This window comes from Equus quagga, chromosome 9 (genome assembly GCF_021613505.1).
Source record: "Equus quagga isolate Etosha38 chromosome 9, UCLA_HA_Equagga_1.0, whole genome shotgun sequence".
NCBI classification, from domain to species: Eukaryota; Metazoa; Chordata; class Mammalia; order Perissodactyla; family Equidae; genus Equus; species Equus quagga.
Genome location: NC_060275.1, coordinates 109,846,705 through 109,866,953, shown reverse-complemented (window position 1 = coordinate 109,866,953; position 20,249 = coordinate 109,846,705). Strand labels below are relative to the sequence as shown.

Below are 20,249 nucleotides of genomic sequence, written 5' to 3'. Positions count from 1 at the left end.
CATTTCAAATCTCTTCAAAAATTGTGCATTTTGTTCAAGGTGAATCCGTTTGTGTAAAAGACAAGCCTTTAATAAAGAGTCTATAAATCTTAGATCTGAGGAATCTGTGAACAGTAAACAAATAATGTGAAGGAAGAGAAGAGTGAGGTGAGTTAACAGGAAAGTCTTTCTTTGACTGAAGAGAATTTCATCATTGCATTTTTATATTTTTAATGACATGTACCATCACGGCTGTACTCTTTTCCTCTATAACACTGTAAGAACAGCCTTTCTCTTGAGTGAGAAATACTAACTATAATATCGTCCTTTTTCTTGGAACAGAAAATTACTTTTCCTGGAGTTAACAAGCAACCTGTGGCTGAGACCTAGCAAAGCCAAAGCACTGCTGAGAATTGAGCGGCGAAGGCTCCCAGCCCGGAGTCAACCTGGAGCTCAAGGAACATCTGACAGAGAAAGTGTTTGCCTCCGAGTTGAAGTTCAGGGTAAGCTGATAAAGACTAGTTAAGGTTAATGCGAGGATACTGGACTGAATCCTGAGAACCTAGAGGAATGAACATAAGCACTTCAGCCAGCTACGCTGCACCATTTACTGACTGTGTAACCTGGCCCCTGGTCCAGTTAACTTTTTGAGGAAGCCTGGCCCTGAGCTAACATCCGTGTCCATCTTCCCCTATTTTATATGTGGGACACCGGCCACAGCGTGGCTTGATAAGTGGTCCGTAGGTCCACTCCCAGGATCTGAAGTGGCAAACCCCAGGCCACCGAAGCAGAGCACGTGAACTTAACCGCTATGCCACCAGACCAGCCCCTCAAGTTGACTTTTGTGCCTCAGTTTCCTCATATGCAAAAGGAAGATAATACTTTTTACCTCACAAGATTGATCTGGGGCATAAATGAGACACTGTGGGTAAAATACCTATAAGCTAATTTGGCAAATATAGAGTATTTTTCCTACTGTCACTCCCAGCTTAAAAAATAAGTCTAAAATAAAACCTTTACAAGTAAAGATTGATAATTCTTCATGAAAATTTGTTTTAAGAAGAGCAGTTTTGTTGTTAATAAACATGATGTGGAGAATTCATGACCAAATCTAGAGTGGAAGGAGGTTTGAGCTGAAAACAATTTTTGAAGCTCAGATAAAGGAGAGAAAAGGGAATATTCATGTCACCCACTTGTGTCACTCAGGAGCATCACACCTAATATCACTTCCAGAGAAATTAGTAATTCAAATCAGCAGACATAAAGTTAAGAGATAGAAAATGCCACAAAGCCCTTATAACCCCTTCATGGACCATAAACAGGTCTCCACCCCCTTGCAATGAAGTGTCTGCTTGTTACTTTTTTCATCAATGCAAATGAACAGGAGGCAGATGGCAGGGGTTATAATCATCGTGTTTTGGTTCTAACTGGCACTTTTTTTTTGAGGAAGATTAGCCCTGAGCTAACATCTGCCACCAATCCTCCTCTTTTTTGCTGAGGACGACTGTCCCTGAGCCAACATCCACGCCCATCTTCCTCTACTTTATATGTAGGACGCCTGCCACAGCATGGCCCAACAAACAGTGCCTAGGTCCGCACCCTGGATCCAAACTGGTGAATCCCGGGCCGCCAAAGCAGAATGCGCAAACATAACCACGGCACCACTGGGCTCGCCCCTAATCGGCACTTTTTTATTTTGTGCAAAATAAAGTCATTTCATTAACTAACACTCAAGCAATTGATTAACTGATCCTTGTAGCGAGTCTACAGAATTTATCCAGGATGATATTACATAGAAATGGTGTTTTTAGGGAGCCCCATAGGGCTAATCTTGAGAAAATGACTAGCTTGGAAAAACTTAGAATGTACTATGAACTCTTGGAACTTACAAGGGCTACTGGAAAGTAGGTTTCCCTGTGTTCCTAATGAGTCAACATCCATTGTTTGCTGTAGTAGGAGGCAGGATATCATAGGTGGTTACCAGCACCATCTGGGAAAAGGCGATGAGGACTGGATTATAGAATCCACCCCCGCTAATTAAGTGGCTTTGAGCAAGTTACCCAAACCCTCTAAGCCTTGTGTTCTTCATTTGTAAAATAGGTAAATACCACATAATCCAGCTATTCTACTTCTGAGTATTTATTTAAAGAACATGAAAACACTAATTTGAAAAGGTAGATGCACTCCTATGTTCACTGAAGCATTATTCACAAGATTTGGAAGCAACCCAATGCCCATCAATAGATAAATAGATAAAGATGTATGTATATATACATACAACACACGCGCAATGGAATACCACTCAGCCACACACAGAAAAGATGAAATCTTGCCATTTATGACAACAGGAATGGGTCTTGAGCGTATTATGCTAAGCAAAGTAAGTCAGATGGAGAAAGACAAACAATACATGATTTCACTCATATGTGCAAGACAAACAAATAAACACACAGATAAGAGAATAGATTGATGGTTGCCATAGGGGAAGGGGGTAGGTGTGGCTGAAAGGGGTAAAGGGACATATGTTTACAGTGACAGATGGCAACTAGACTTTTGGTGGTGAACCCGATGCAGTCTATACAGAAGCCAAAATATAATGATGTATAGCTGAAATAATATTATGAAAAGAAGGCTGCTCCCACAGAGCTTCCAGAGGGAATACAGCCCTGCTGGCACCTTGATTTTGGACTTCTGGCCTCTAGAACTGTAAGAAAATATATTTCTATTGTTTTAAGCCACACAGTTTGTGATAATTTGTTACAGCACACATAGGAAAGGAATACAATTGGTTTAAGTAAAATGTTTATATGTGTAGAAGTTAAGTTGCTAATACCTCAAAAGCTAAGCATTTTACAGAATAAATTATTTTCTCTTTGCTTAAAAAAAGTTCTGAGTTTCAGAGAAAGAGTAAAGAGACTGATGGTAATATTAACAATGAGATTTTATTTCAAAAATTAGTAAAATCCTATATTCTGCTTCCATATAAAATGCAGAAAGTTTCAAAGAAAGTTGTCCCAAAAGCCAAATAAACTATATAATTATAAGCTTTTTTAGATAGAGGCCCGGAATTGAAGAGACCTCTGTTTGTTATGCTTCACTGCCCTAGATTATTCTTTTACCTCTCAGGGAACACTCCCAGAATTTTCACTGAAGCATTTTCATAAGGCAATGGTTGATTCAGAGGCTGTCTGATGCTCTCAGGGCCCGTCGGCCCCTGGAAGAGGCCAGCTTTCAGCTGTGTTCAGACTTTCACTTCTGAGGGTACGAGGTTTTCTTTGTTTGTTTTTAAATTTTTTATTGAGGTTATGATAGTTTACAACATTGTGAAACTACAGTTGTACGTTATTTGTCAGTCATCTTATAGGTGCGCCCCTTCAGCCTTTGTGCCCACCCCATACCCCACGTTCCCTGGGTAACCACTAATCTGTTCTCTTTGCCCATGTGTTTATTTACCTTCCACATATGAGTGGAATCATACACAGTTTCTCTTTGAGAGTATGTGGTTTTATCAGAAAGCGCCAGCCTACCATCCTTGAAAAGACTGGAAAAGAGAAATGGGTTATTTGGTTATCATAGTTTGTTTTTCAAATTTAACCATATGTTAAAAGGAGTTTCAAAGAAAAAAATGACAACACAGAATTCCATACACAATAAAAATTTGGGAAATACTGTTCTGGACAATAAAAGCTGAAAAATGCCAGCAGAAATGTCCTTCAAGGAAGGTTTAGGGGCCGGCCCCGTGGCAGAGTGGTTAAGTTCATGCGCTCTGCTTCAGTGGTCCAGGGTTTTGCTGTTTCAGATCCTGGGTGTGGACCTAGTGCCGCTCATCAAGCCATGCTGAGGTGGCATTGCACACAGCAGAACTAGAAAGACCTCCTACTAGAATATACAACTATGTGCTGGGGGGCTTTGGGGAGAAGAAAAATAAAAGAGGAAGATTGGCGATGGATGTTAGCTCAGGGTCAATCTTTAAAAAAAAAGAAATGTTAAAAGAGTTTCATCACGCAAAAGCTGCATACACAAAGAAATGGAGTGAATAAAATGGAAAAAGTAAGGTAAATATAAACAACGTTTCTAATCACTTTAAAAGATAATTGACTAAGACAAAGATAGTTACAACATATTACAGGGCTTTAAACACATGTAAAAGTAGAATATATACTAATGGCAGAAAGAATGAAAGGGAGGAATTGTAACGTTCTTTTTCTTTTCTTTTTTGGTGAGGAAGATTAGCCCTGAGCTAACATCTGTTGCCAATCTTCCTCTATTTTATATGTGGGATGCCTGCCACAGCATAGCTTAATAAGTGGTGCCTAAGTCCACGCCTGGGATCCAAACTGGCAAACCCTGGGCCACCAAAGTGGAGCATGCAAACTTAACCACTATGCCACTGGGCCAGCCTCAATTGTAAGTTTCTTATACAAGAAGTGATATAATTTGAAAGTAGACTGATAAGCAAAAGTATATGTTGTAAACCCTTGTAAAAGAAAAATTACACTGAACACTTGTTAAAAACAGCATGGAAAACTTTATTCAAGACTATTGCAATAGGAGAGAGAGATTGAATTCAACCCCACTGAAACAAAAGACAGGAGGATTTATAAATGCTGGGGTGAGCTAACGGAAAAGTACTCGAGGACATTAGGGGGGAGACCTGTAAGTGTGATCAGGCCGTCTGTGTTTGCAATTGTTGCTCCTCAAAGTTAGGCTCCTCTCCTCCCACAGAGACTGGAAGACAGATGCCCTATCTTTCTTGATGATTTCATTTCAAAGGGATGACTCCCAGGTCCTTGAGAAAGATTGACATCACAAAGGGGCAGAGAAACGATTTACAATTACAAGTTTTCTAAAGTAAATGCTCTAAGAAAACAGAAATCATGGACGATGGTCAGTAAGACACCTTTCTAAAGTTATGTCAAGCTGAGGGGTGCAATAAGGCCATCTCGGTCACCCTAGGACATTCATCAAAAAGAAAGGAAAATGAATGAGTTGTAACTAACAAGCAAACATTGGTGATAAAATGGGATAATAAACAATAGTCAATCCAACAGCAGGCAGAAAAAGAAAAGGAACAAAGAAGAGATGGAACAAATAGAAAACAACTAATAAGATGGTAGATTTAAATAAACCATATCAATGATTACATGAAATATAAATGGTTTATACATCCTAGTTAGAAGACAGAGGTTATCTGATTACATTAAAAAGCAAGACTGAACTATATAAGAAACCCACTTTAAATAGGAAGGTATACACAGGTCAAAAAGATAGAAAATTAAAGGATAGAAAATATAATCATAAGAAATCTGGAGGGGCTATATTAACATCAGACAAAGAACACCAGAAGAAGGACCAGGAGGATAAAGAGATAAAGAGGCTAAAGGAGATAATACATAATAATGAAGAGGTCAATTCACTGTGAGGACATAACAATAATAAATGAGCATGTGCCTAAAAACAGAGCTTAAAAGTCCACGAAGAGACATTGTATGGTGTCTTGTCAGCAGCATTGGGACCATCTGGGAGCTTGCTAAAACTGCAGCCTCAGGTCTTACTCCGGCCCTACCGATTATAATCTGCATTTGTATCAAGATCCCCATGTGATTCAAGTGCATATTAAAATCTAAGAACACTGATAAAGTGCATTATCCCACATTTTTAGTAAAGAACAAACATTCAGGTGGTATGTTTTCATAGCAGTTTCCCCAACCAAAAAAAAACCAGAGGATAACTATGTGAGGTGATGGATATGTTAATTAACTTGATCATGAAGATTATGTCACAATGTATATGTACACCAAATCATCAAGTTTTACCCCTTAAATATCTACAATTTTTAATTGTCAATTGTAACTCAGCAAAGCTGGGAAAAAAAATCAATTACGTATTCCACCACTAACTCTCCAATTAAATAATATAAGACAATTCAATAAAGCTGTGAAGAACTCAGCCCAATAATTACAATTATTTTAAAGTTAAAAAAATAATCTTTGAGCTTCAAGAGACTGTCAATATGAGAAACAGTCTAATATCACTTTTTCAAAAGTAGTTTTTACCATCTCAACTCTCTTCAGTTGCCTAATTGCTCTAAGCTGTTTGAAACACAATTGTGTTTCCCAGCTATTTTATTGTTGGGTGTTTTCAATAGTCCACACTTTATGCTTTTGTGGTTCTCGGCCCTCACTGCTTTAACAGGAGGCCCTGGACCCTCCTCCAGATACTTTAATTTCATTAGACTGTGGCGAGGTCTTAGCATCAAAATTTTTTAAAAGCTCCCCAAAAAGTCTAATGTACAACCAAGGTTAAGAACCATTATTTTAACAAATTGAGATTTTTTTAAAAAATAAACAAAGGTAGTAACTTTGATTGCCACCCAAAATAGGCTGTTTATTTTACATCTCCCTTTTGTCACCTCATATAGATTGTCACTGGTTTATGAATGAAATAAATCATCTGCCTTGCTGGTCTGAACAAACACAAAGGAAAAGCAGCATCATTTGACAACTTACAGTGTAAATATCAGCATCAGACAGGCATTAAAAGGCATATTCACATACATACGTAGTATATCTATGACACATCGTGCAAAAAGAAACTGTGGAGGTTGGAGAGCTTTGCTTTGGAATTGACTTACAAACACGCTCACATCAAAACAATAAAAACAAAAGGAATCCCAAGAAATCAGTTCTCTTTTAAACTGAAAACAAGGAGGGAATGGCGCTCCATGGAGATAAAGCTAAGCTCAACTCCTTAGGAAGAGGAGTAGAAGGACAGCACCTGCTGACCATCAGGGTCATCTCCCAAAAAAAGTGTCCTCATGCCAAGTGGTGGCAGCCTACCCCTTTCCTCCTTATCCAAATTGACCCATAGCACATAAAGGGAGAGGGAGTGGCCTTCACTGAGTACACCTTTGTCCTGGGCACTTCTAGTTGTTTGTCTCTATTGTTCCTCGAGACAGCTTAACAAGGAAAGTGTTGTGTATCCATTTTGAAGATGAGGAAACAAAGCCTCAGAAAGGTTAACCAACTCCGCCAAATTTACCCAGCTGGTAAATGATAGATCCAGGACTTGAACCCATCTATGGGTTCCAAATGCTCCTCTTGCTCTGGTCACCCTCCGACCTCCCAGGCATCCCAGCTGTCAAGAACAGGTGGGCTCAGGTAGTCATCTGGCGATAAGGAGTGTCTTGGAGAGGAGGGAGTTCTCCAGGCAGGACCTGCAGAGCCTAGAATCACTCATACTCCCATTCCTGCGGTGCCCCAGAGGATAACAGCCACCATCAGGTGACTTGAGCCGTGCCAGGAGATGGTAAAGGTGAGAAACTAGAACCCTCAGCAGAGCAGGGCTGGAGGTAAGGGCTTGAGATGGGAGTGTGGATAGGGGTGGGAATTAGCATCCTAATTTTGAATTCTGACTTTTTCCTGTGGATATTTTGTTACCTATGATTGGTATCATGATTATGTTATAAAGATATTCATGGTTGACAGAGCCTTTAGCAAGCTGATTGAAGCATAAAGAACATGTTCAAATAGAGTGATTGATCTGGCCAGGAGATTCCAGATTTATAACTGTTGTCCTGGGGTGCCATTTGGTTTTGGCATTCATGGACTTTTCATTTCGTAACAAAATCATGTTAATTTCTATTGAAATAGGTCAGGATGAGTTTGAACCTGCAGCTTCTGTCTTGGTCTCGTGTGTGAGATGCACAGTTCTTCTTTCAACATGGGGTTAAATTTGAAAGATAACCTGTGATATCCACAAGTCAAACACCCCCTACATGGTCAAGATGCTTCCTGAACAGCAAAGCATAGTCTTTTGAAGTGAAGCAGAGCAAGAAAAGGTCTCTTTAAGCCTGGGTCTCTACCTAAATGCAAGCATTCCCCCAAGGGGGTCTCATCTTAAGCCATTAGCAGTTCAGTCTGCTGAGAACCAAAGATATAACTGAAGGTGGCAATGGGTAGAGGAAAGGGTCTTTATGCAAAGACACAATCTGAGGCTTTCACAACTTGGCAAAGGTTTGTCCCAGTGTGTACAATCCTGTAAACCACCTTGGGATCTATGTTAGAGGCTGCAGATGCTGTAACGCCACAGCTCACCCCAAGTGCACTCCCCTAGCAGGGACTGGGGCTGTGGACTCTATCCCAGTACAACCACGAGGACATCATTGCAGCAAGATACAGACCCGCACCACAGGCAACAGTACGATAAGGCTCTGTCTGGAGTCATATTTCTTCTGTAAGATATATCGTTATAAATTATGAAAAGGTTGGCATGAAATTATACTGCTAAGATCTATTCAATTTCCAGGTGATTTCCCATTCTCTTTTACCATTCACCTAAAGACCCACTCATATTATCTAAAAAAGGGATTTTAATTTCCCTGAAATAAGCTGGTTGATTTTTATTCACATACAAGGCATAGATTTTAGAACATTATATATTTGTTCTCTGTACCGAACATAACACATATTTGTATTAGCAACAGCATACTTACATCTAAATGCAAACAGGTTAGTGTTAGCAGGATCAAAATAATTAAACCTGCAAAGACTTCACACCTCCAACATCAGCTTAGAAAAGTTGTCTTGCTATTCCACACTCAGCCCAAATTTATCAGTAAATTCCCCACCCTGGCATGACATCCATGTGGTTAAATAACGTGTTCTGCTTTCTTCCACTGCAGACTATTTGTAGATTTTTAGCATGGGGAAAACCAACAGCAAACAAATAAAAATAAACCAAAGCAGGCTTAAGCAAACTAGACGTATTCATGAGCTATATTCTTCAGTTAATACTCAATTTTTTGACTTCTAATGCCATCAAAATACCTAGAAAAAGATTTTTGTTTTCCAAGAATATTATTCAGGTTCCAGTGACCGCCTTTCTTAAAGCCGCAAATTTGTGCCACGTATAAATCTCTGCACTCAGTGGTATGATGTATCAGGTGATATAAGATGTGAACAATTTGTTATGGTCTTAAGACACTAAAAACATTTTTCACTATTTGCTAAAATAGTAAAAAGTTTCATTAGTGCAGTCAAATGATCACTTTTGAAATGATAAAACACTAAAATGTTTTATAAGTTCCTTTTCTACAGGTGTCCTGGGATTTGCTTTATTTGCATAAATAAATTACAAATGGACACATCACGGCAGACTGCGAGCAGTGAGATGCTGGTCAACACAGTGAATTTCCAACTGTGCCCAGCAGTAAAAAGAAGTGTTCAATATTAGCTAGAGCACAGGTTTTGCTTCAGGATCCTCCACAAATCTCCCCATTCTGTGACTCTCCAAGTAGTCTCTTCGGTGTCCTTCACCACATTTAATCTTTCTCCCTTCTCAAGCACACATGAACACTCTCTGTGGCCTTATTAAAATTGATTCCTGCACAACGTACTGGGGGAAACTTAATTGGCTTTCCAGGCAGGTCTGTTTGTGATTACGTTTGATATGAATGCTCTGCATATTAGCCTAAGTGCAGAAATAAACGAAGAAAGGTATTACCAGTAATCATAAAACATCATCACGCTGTACATATGTCTTGGCTCTACCCACATGACGCCCAGCAAGGAGCAATAATGTACAGCCCAAAGAAAAATGGCTTTGGGCATGCAAATTAAAGGGAGGGCAAGGTTCCCAATTGTGGCTCTGCACCCGCCCAACATAAACTCAAACCTGGAAACAATTAAGCTTGCCTATAAATCCAGAGCCTTGGGAAACGAAATGGAGCCCTAAATCAGAGAAGGCACAGGAAGAATACTCATTAGCCAAACCCACACAGTGGTTTAATGGATGTTCCTAAAAGAGAGGAGCTGATAGGACTTTCATAAAACCTCAGATTAAATCCTTCAAGGCATTGAAATTAAAATATTAGGTCATAATGCTATTGGCATTTTGTAACGAAAGCTTTGAAATCCAGGGGATAAAGAAGCTATCTTTTAAAGGCTCATTTGAAGAGTTTTGAGGGGATTATTTATTCATTGTCTTGATCTACCTGTGTTATTGCTAATCATCAAATTCTATCAGTGTCTGAGGACAAGAAATTGTACGCTCCTTATTTGCCATCCCACCCCACTCAGGATATGTCCTTCCACCCTTCACCTTCTGCCTTCCCACCTAGTCTCTATATATTTTCATTTCTTTTCATGCGGATGAAAGGAGTGAGTATAATTACTGTCTACCTGGCTGCTCAGCTTTACGATTGTCCAGGCTGAAGAACAGAGGCAGAAAAGCCCCTCAGGTGCAGACTGGGCAACCCACACCTTCCACTCTGGCATTGATGAGATTCATGGTGAGGTTTGTTGTGTTTAAAGTACAGCAGAGAGTGAGGCTCACCATTCGAGACAGGTAAGAACGTGTTTGTGGAGCTGCAGCATCTTAGCCAAATCTCACGTCTGATTCTATAGCTGACCTTGGATTCTCCTCTGTCCTTCATTAGAGGTATTTGCAGACACTTAATATGCCATTTTGGAGAGAACAGATGTCAGTCAATTGACCAGAATGCATAAACATCGAAAATTACTAGAATGGTGGTTACCATTGGGGAAGGCGGAAGGGGGGAGGGGGGAGGGCAAAAGGGGTGATTAGGGTCACATGTGAGGGGATGCACTATAATTAGTGTTCAGGTGGTGAACATGATGTAATGTATACAGAATTTGAAATATGATGTACATCCGAAAAAAATAAAAATTTTTTTAAAAAAAAGAAAATTACGAGAATGAAACACTAGAAATATTACAAGCCCAAACTTTTAGATTTCCTGTTTTCATAACCTCCTGATTAGTTCATTCATTTTCCAAAGCATTCAGTCAATCTGGAGGACCATATAGTGAATGTAAGTGCAGCATTTGTTTGCCCTTAAGAGGCATTATTTTGGCATCTTGACGGGGGCCGCTAAGCAACAGTAATCAGTTGCACAATATAATTTCTTTTAAATGACTCCTAATTCTTGCAAGAGAGAAGAATTTAAAATGTAAAAGCAATTATGCACCTCACGAGAGCCTGATAGAAGAAAAAAAATGTGTTGCAGATTTGGGGAGAGCGAAAATTGTGTCTTTAAGAGAAAATTGCTCGTGATTATGTATTTTATTTATATCATTACTAGAGATTTCTATGCTGCAAAAATTTTGTAACTTTCATTATCAGCATGCATTAGGTTATCTAATTTTTTATAATGCTACACCTTTGAACAAAGATTTATCAGTGATAAAGACAGTGTTGATGTTGTGTGTTTTGTCTACACAGGAGAATCCTGCAAGCTACTTAGCAGTAACATTTGCGGTTTGTCTTGTTATGATGACTCTTAATATTGCATTCTTTACAATAAGACTTTTCCTTTGCAAATAGCGTTTAACACAAAGAAGTACTTCTCACTCCAGTGACTTGGAAAAACACGACTCCCATCGGCCACTATTCTGTAATTGGCAGCCGTCATAACAAGGTTTGAAATTTCATTTGGAAAGCAGCCCAGCTCAGGCCTGCACTCCAGGCCAGGGTTCCTGTCACTCTTCCAAGCACTGTGCTCAGCTCCTCCTTTTAGGGAGCAAGAGGTGAGTCCCCACTACTTGTGGGTCCGAGATGTTTTCCCCTTCCCCTTCACATCTAAATTTAGCTGTCACCTCCGCACAGCTGCCTTTCCTTATGTCACAGTCAAATTAGGCCTCTGCAAGGAAAAAGCATCCATGGTAGAGATGTTGCCCAAGAACACGTGGGCCGGGGCTCCACCGAGTCCCCTGATGGAGATGAGGCCACACTGATGCTGAGTTGCTTGGATGTTTGCCACCATTTCCTTAGAGGGAGGCTCACAGAAGACTGAGGTAAGTTGCTGTGCAATGGTGATGTTAGCCCCAGGCATAAAAAGACAGCTCTGAATGTGGCAAAATTTTCTCATTTGTCTCAATTCTGGAAGGACCCTACTTGCACAGAGAGGGTCATTGGCAGCTGTAAGCTGCACAGGAGAACCAGAGGACCAGGGAAAGCCAGGCAAAGAAGCGTGGTGGCTGTTTCAGGTCAGGGGAGCTCCTTGCTGCGTTAAATCCTACGTCCCTGTTGAAAATAAACAAGGACGCTGTAGTGTGTCTTCTGCCTGCTAATCTGTGACACCTGAATAGCTGCAGTCTCCCCTTGTTCTTCTCACTCATGGCATCCAACATTTTCCTTCATAGCACTTAACCCCCAATCGTTATATGTTTTTTCTATGTATCTCACACGTGTCATGTTATACAATCAGAAATTGAGGTCATATAAAATGACATACCTGAATAATTGTTTATTTTCTGTGTCAAGTGCTCTTACATGAATTCCATGAAATCAGGGACTCTGACCATTTCTTTTCCACCGTTATTCCATCAGTGCACCAGCATGCCTGACACACAGGAGGTGCGAAATAAATAATTATTTAAACAAATCAATATTGAGACAGATGAAAAAGACTGCTCTGCCACTGTGATGGCACCAAGACCCTTGCTGTGGTTTTCTCCACCTCCAAGCCAGTGAGCAACTCTCTCCATCACGCAGAAGAGTCAGTCAACTCAATGAAAGGATTCAACCCCCACCCCTTGTTTCAGTAGAAGGCTGAGCCCCCTTCTCCTGGGAGCTGGGGGGGTGGGAGATGCAGGTGAGGCAGAAAGGGGCCTCATTGGCTCATCACCACGTCAGCAACATTCCTCACTGAATTAGTTTCTGAAAACGTCTAGTTGTTTTCATGGTATCCTTTTCTATTTTGGTCTCCAGGAATCGTGCACATAAACCAACAGGGTATATCTCAAAAATTATATTAATTATATATTTTTAAGTTATTTGATTAAAAAAATCCAGTTGTTTTTTTTCTCCCCAAAGCCCCAGTGCATAGTCGTACATCCTAGCTGTGAGTCCTTCTAGTTCTCCTTTGTGGGTGCCACCACAGCATGGCTGCATAAGCAGTGTGTAGGTCCATGCCCAGGATCCGAACTGGTGAATACTGGGCCGCCAAAGCAGAGCACACAAACTTAACCACTACAGCACCAGGCCGGCTCCCCAAAATCCAGTTTTGAAGCTGGATACTCTTATATTGATATTTCTGGATACTCAATGACACCCCCTTGCTAATAAACAGCAATTACAATTCAGACATTCGTTAACAACTTTTTATTAATTCACATTTTTATATTTTCATTTTTTGTTCTTCAAGATAAAATGATTGTTCTACATACAAATCACAGAAAATTTTTTACAGAGAAATCCATACCAATTAACTGATATATTAATAGAGACCAAAAGAAGCTGCTCAAATGAAAACAACATCGTCCAAGATGGTTAATAAGAGTCACATGAACTACTCAAGCCTAACTCTCATCATAACTAGCATAAAATGATACTTGTCACAGAGCAGAGCCTAGTAAGAGGGACCCACACGTCTCTCCTAGTACCCTTCTCTCCCTGGAAAACCCTTCATCACCAGAAACATGAAGTTATGCAGATCTAAAGCTAACCAAACGTTTGTAAGCCACAATTCGAATTTAATATTCAGCAAGCTTTCTAGTCAATAGGTTATAGATGAAGCAATTTATAATTTATAATCAGAATTTAAAATAAAAACATATGAAAAGCTCCTTAGAGAGTATTTTCTCAATTAATAAAAGCCAATGTGAAGTCCTCACACACCATCTAAGACTTTTATCCTTTCCCTGTTTTTTTCTTCCAATCATTACATTTTTTCAAGTCAACTGACACTGTTGCCACACTGTCACATCTGTTACTTTCCCGTGTTACCTTCTAATCTTTATCCACATGCAAATACATTTTACTGTTATAATCACAGTGTAGTGGCTATTTTAACTATATCTTTCACGTACTAGTATGCACTTACCATTTCCATGTCATGAAATCGTCAAGATTGTTTTTCATGCTGCCTAATATCTCCTAATTTCCTTAAACATAGGCTTATTAGTGAACATTTAAGGCATTTCCTTTTTTTCTGCTATTAAATACATTTTTATATATGATTTTTTCAGTCTTTTAAATGCTTTCCTTGGTATAGATTTCCAGGAGAGAAAATAAGGGTCAAAGTGTATTTACAGCTGTTTCTGTGCTTAGTTATTTATTTCACCAAAAAATGGGGTCAATTTACACTGCTCTAGGAATCTGTGAGTGTATCACTTTCATGAAGACCTCACCACAATTCATTTTTAGCTTTATTTTTTTTAAACAGATATCAGTATCTCAGTATTAATTATCAATGGGGTTGAACATTATTCTACACATTTATTCTATAGGTTTATGTGAATTGTCTATTCAACTATTCACCCATTCTTAACCCATTCTTCTATTTCTGTCCATTTTTAAAAGGTCTTTTTAATTGGCTGCTTGAGCTACAAACATAAATCTCTTCACCTGACCTAAATGCAAAAGGCAACAGAAGCAAAATCAGCACAAACTTGCCATGTCACCTTAGAGAACTGGGCTGTCACCAGAACCTCATTAACAGAAGAATAAGCCCTTCGAGGGAAATATCTGCTTAACCCAGTCAGTCTTTAGAGTGGAGAAGAAGAATATGTATTACCGTGGATTTGAGGGCCACACCTCATTAGGAAGTTGTAAATTTTACTTTTAAATCACCAAGTAACTTCAAAATACACACTGATTGGTCATTAATGACGAAAGAGGCTAACTGTAATTAAGCAACTATCTAAGGAGTAGGGAAAACCTATGCGGTTCATTAATTCACCATCAACCTGATTGGCACATTGTCCAGCACTCGTAGAAGACTAAAGGTTATGATCACTCGGATCCTGCATTTTCCCAAGCGTTGGGTGGGGGACGTGCCCCATGTTACTTGACATCACAGAGAAGGGCAACCCCGCGGAGCACCCAGTGTTCAGGGGCCTGGACCGTCCTGAGGTCCACAGCCGCGATGTAGTTCAAGTCCGTTCGAACTGGTTTCTTGTAGATGGGGCAGGAGTAAAACCGAGGATCTTTTAAACCTACAAAAAATTCATGAAAGAAAAAAATTGTTGAATTTCTACTTTAAGCAGCCCAAGCAGAGTTTAGAGCCAAATCTGTGCATTCTGAAAGTCATTCCAAAGAGAGGTGGCTTTGGTAGAATGAGGGAAATTCTTCCTGAAGTCAGTCAATCCCGATGTGTGAAGCAGATACTATCACAGGTTTCCAATGGATGTGACAAGACACCGAGAGGTCCTCAGGTTTGCCTCACTGGCCTCTGTCCCATGTCCTTGACAGTAACCTCTGCCCACATGACATGACCATGAACCTTCCATTGCTTCCTCCCTGTCCTCTCCACATGTCAATTCAACATTCCCCCTCCACCTTTTCTCCTGTACTTCCCCACCAAATCCTATGCGCACGCTCTCCACATTTTTCCCTCATAGCTTGCCTTTGGCACAAGGCACCTGTCACTTTTAATCAGACATCCAGCACCAGTGAGCATTATTTCACTATTATTATTATTTCAAAATCCTGTCTTCAACTCCCTGTACCACAGTCCAAACCACATTTGAAATCACAGGACAGAGGATGTTCCTCGCTCCTCCCCGGTGTTGTGAGTTCTCCATGTGTAGAGGAATAAAAACACCTGGGAAGCAGAGAGCCATGGCACAGTTGAGCTCCCTGAGATTTAATCTACCTTCCTGGAGTAGATGAATAGATGGACTCTTCAAAACCACATATGCAACAAAAGACAACAGGTGTATGTCTGTCCTTCAAATATCCTCTCTAACGCATCCATTCCTAACCAAAGGCTCATTTTCTCTCCAGCCTTGGAAATCCCACAATCAGGGACAGATCCAGGTCTTGTGGGGCCTTACCCTTATAGAATGTGGGGGGGGGGGGGGGGGGGGGGGGGGGCGGCAGAGAGGCGGTCTTCAAGAAAAAGAGTAAAAATTTACAAATACAAATTTAGGCTTTGCAAAGAGCCTCTGAATTGAGCAACCCTGAACTTCAAGCTTCATCAGCTTCTTGTTAAATCCACTCTGCCCATAGCAGTTTATCTGCACATCTCATAACATCGTCTCAGAAAGCAGTGTACCGTTTCCTCTTTTCTTCCAGATTATAAATTCTTTTAGGACCAAAGTAGTGTCTGCACCATGCTTGTTCTCCTCCAGAAGGCCAGTATTATAATTGATCCTCACATAACTACTGAGACAAAAACACACTTAACTAAGAGGATAACTTTGCCTTGGTGAGTTAGTCTTACGAACACGGCAACTGAAACACAGAAACAGTAACTTTGTCCACGCAATGTTGATATCTCAAACTTACTAACTTCATTTCCCCAAGCTAACGTGCTCCGCAACTTAGCTTTTCTAGCAAATTACAAAAGCAAGGCGCTATCATAAGTTTAACTCTCATTTTTGACCCAATAAAAGTTTCAGCGTGCTTACCCTGTGTCTTTATACCTCCACTAGAAATTTAAGAAATTTTATTGGAATAAATTAAACATTTGAATATGATAAAATTATCCATACGTTTCAACATAAAATGAATATTCTAAAGCAGTGATTCTTAACCAAAAACCATTTATTCCTAGGGGACATTTGTCAATATTTGGAGATATTTTTGGTTATCACATCTGTGGGGGTGCTACCAGCACCTAGTGGGTGGAGGCCAGGGATGCTGCTAACATCCTACAATGCACAGGACAGCCCCTCACAGCAAAGAGGCATCTGGACCAAACGTCAATAATACCAAGGTTGAGAGGCCCATTCTAAAACGAAGACACAGATATTCTACCATACTTTAAAACTATGTGTTTGCTTAATCCCATGAAATTAATCATTAGAAATTGTCTAAACTAATGTTACACCTAATTTCTAGGTCTAGATGTTATTTTTTTATTGTTACTATGAGAATATCATTAGTAATAATAATTAGGCAAATATACCAAAAAAATCTGATTAAGTAAGTGAAGGACCGTGAATTCATGGAGTCCAACTCATATTAACTATACTAACTGATATATTTAAACGCTTTAATCCTAGGATCTGTAAACATGTAACAAATATATAACTAATTGTTCTTCTTGGTGCAAATTTGGCTAACAACGTCTTTATAAATCTTGAAGATTGGAGTCTTACATTTGAACCAAATGATAACTATAATAATTACACCTTGGGAAGCATTTGACAGCTTGGATTTTAATCCCAAAAGAAAAATAGAATTGGAAAAAAAATAGCATTCTTTTCAATAAGCTGGTGAAAAACAATTCTCTGAAATATTTACCCAATTTTATTTATTTTTAATTGCTCCAGAACTGAAGGTGCCCATGCCAAGTCACAGCATGCAGCAAGCTTCTGCAGCAGGATCAGAAGCCACTGAAAATATAATTTCATAGTGAAAGCGCTGACAGATGCTAAAGAGCCACATTATCAGATGATTGGAAACCATTACCCCTAGTCAGACAAATAACTTTGAAGGCAAAAATAAACATGCTAGGTAGGTAGAAGGAGGAGCAGAGAGAAGAGGTTGTATAAATTGCTGAACTATATGCTTTAGGATCCTAAAGGTTTTAATAAAACATCTTGAGGGAATTTCATTTTCCACGTAACTTCCCTTTCAAGCCTACATTTTTCATCCAAAAGTTAGTCTATCATTACATCATATATTCCTTCCAATATACGGAATAACCAAACTACATAGAGATTCCCTATATAACCTTTAAGTCATTCCTTTATTTAACCTCTCTTTTGCTAATGACATTTAAATCATTAGAGAGTGCACTCTTACATATGATAATTCTTTTGATCCTTCAACAAGCATGTGTTTTACACATAATAATAGAAATAATAACAAAATGATTTATTGTATGCTAACTACATGCTGGACATTGTCAGTTTAATTTCTCAACAACCCTATGAGATGGGTACCACTATTAAATCCATTTTACAGACAAAAAAACTGGAACCTAAAGAGGTAAGTTACTCGTCCAAGGTTACAAAGCTGTAGGTGATAAGAAGCGAACCCGGCCAGAATGGATCCTGAGCCTATGCTCTTCATTTCAGCAATAGTCGGGACACACTATGCTCTGTGCCTCTACGTCTTTGCAGGAATATGTGAAAATGAACTGGAGCTCACTGAATATCTGACTTCAACTTGTGGCATACTTGAGACTCCTCCAAAGCCACATGACTAATTACTAGGGTGGTAAAGCCCAGACAGTAACTCAAATATCCAGGCTCCTGGTTCACTGTCTTTTGCCTGAGAACATGTGGCCCCCCATAGGGCAGTGGGGGGAGCGGCGGATGACCACCTTGAGCCTGCAGCATGGAGAGAGGGAGAACATAGGGAGTGAGCACACTCATCTGCATAGTGCAGATGCATTTAAGAAAAGGAAATTCACAACTTCAAAATCCAAGGGAGCTGTCCTCATTTTCAATTTAGGCTTTATTTTCAAGCATCATCCCAAACACCACAGAGACTCCCTAAATGCATAGTCTTAAGTAAAACACTAACCACAGGAATTCCCAGAGGTTCGCATTCATCCCACAACAGACAAATGTGATTTCGTAGCTAGGAATGATAGGCAAATTACATAATGTCTCTAAACCTTAATTTTGCCCATCTGCAAAATAGGCATGATATATCTTACAGAGCAGTTGTTAAGATTAAATAGGTTAATATATGTGAATGCCCGGCATAGTACAATGTCTGGATGCAATAGATGCCCAAGATGTGTTAGATTTCTCTTTTCTCTCTCTCTCTCTCTAAATACACACACACACACACACACACACACACATAGACACATGCACATACACACATACACTTACCTTTTTACTAAAACAAATTCCCCAGACTCATGTTGCCCATAACTTTAACAGAGTTCCAGGTTTACACACTGGAAGTGGGTTAAATGCTGTGGGGCTCAGGCGTAAGGTCTCCATTGCCTGGTCACCAGTGGGGCTCTTCCAACCCTCAGCCCCTCATCTGCAAGGCTGGATCAGGGTGGGTCATGGGATGTTCTTAGAAACACTTTTTCCCTAGCAGGAAATATCCTCATTAGCTGCAGGGACCCTGAGATCCGTCCCACCCTACTTAGTGACCAGAGGGACATATAAGTCTTGCTTTGCTCCCCAAACGTTTTCATCACTGTTTTCCCATCACATCAGCTACAGCACTGAAGTTCACCGAGAAGCTTCACTCTGTCTACACATCAAATCTGTGAAGAGACAGATCTTTCCTGTATCCGTGTCTTTTCAACTTCCCTTGAGAACAGAGCATCTAGGGTTGGTGTGGGCGGCTTCATCTTCTCCGTGAATTTAGTACTATTTGGGTGACTTTCCCACAACGTCCCAACAAGAAACATGAATAAAATAAACATCCAGGGATATATCAGTCAATTTTTAGAGTTAAAATAAATCTTTGGCTTGTTTTTGCAAACAAATAAACCAGTCCTCTAGGTAAATTCAATAATGAATTATTTAAACTGAAAATTGCCTTTCATGTTAATATAAAAACAATTCATTATACGAATTCTAATTTTAAAACACCGTACTTTTGGAGTGTCCTTGGTCATTCACAGTGCTACCCCTCTTTATCTCAATTAGAGCCCTATTCAGTTATCAAAATTGAATGAAAATTAGATTTACAGCATGAAAAGAGGGATGAAGTGTTAGCTTTTCATCACTAAGAAAACACCTCTAACAACAAAGTGAATTAATAAAACAAGCTTCAACCAACTTCTATTGAAACCAAAAGGAGAATAAAGAACTAAAGTTTTTCTTTTCTTTTGTTTTAACTACCTTGAAATTAGTCACTTTTTCCTTTGCTTATTTTATTTCCTCCCTTACCTGCAGCTAATGAGCATCATCACTGACTAATGCCCAGCAGGGTAAGCACAGTTCTCTACAGAAATCTATTCTTAAATAACAAAGAATTGCCTGTATTATAAAATTATTACTTTATTACTGCCACGCTGAGATATTCTGTGTCACATTGCAGTGGATTTTTACAGCTTAGTTACAGGAAATAAAAAAATAACACCTAACTCAATGTGAGAACGATTTTTCTTTTCCTTTACAAGGAAAACATTTCTACAACATTTTGACTAGATGCAATAATGCAAGAAAGCAAAATTTCTAAAATATTATTTTTGCCTAAAAGAACATTTGATTATTATTTCTATAAAATAATTCCTACCCCAGCAGTGCACACCATCCTAAGAACCAATAAATAGAAAGCCCCAGGCAGCATTCCTGCCTAAGCCCAGGAAGACACATTCATTCTTGCAGATTCAACTAGGACATACTGAGCAACTCCACGTGCCAAGAACTGTGCTG

General features: G+C 39.5%; 1 protein-coding gene across 6 annotated transcripts in view; it reads right to left on the bottom strand.

Annotated features, from left to right (window-relative positions):
• Positions 1-13,089: 13,089 nt before the first annotated feature.
• The window catches only part of DNAH5 (dynein axonemal heavy chain 5), a 266,364-nt gene continuing 259,204 nt past the window's right edge, over positions 13,090-20,249 (bottom strand). For all 6 annotated transcript variants that reach the window (XM_046670920.1, XM_046670918.1, XM_046670919.1 and 3 more), the window contains one exon: positions 13,090-14,939. In XM_046670920.1, coding sequence (XP_046526876.1) covers positions 14,788-14,939 — 152 coding nt within the window. In that variant the 3' untranslated portion in view covers positions 13,090-14,787. The remainder of the gene's footprint in view (positions 14,940-20,249) is intronic.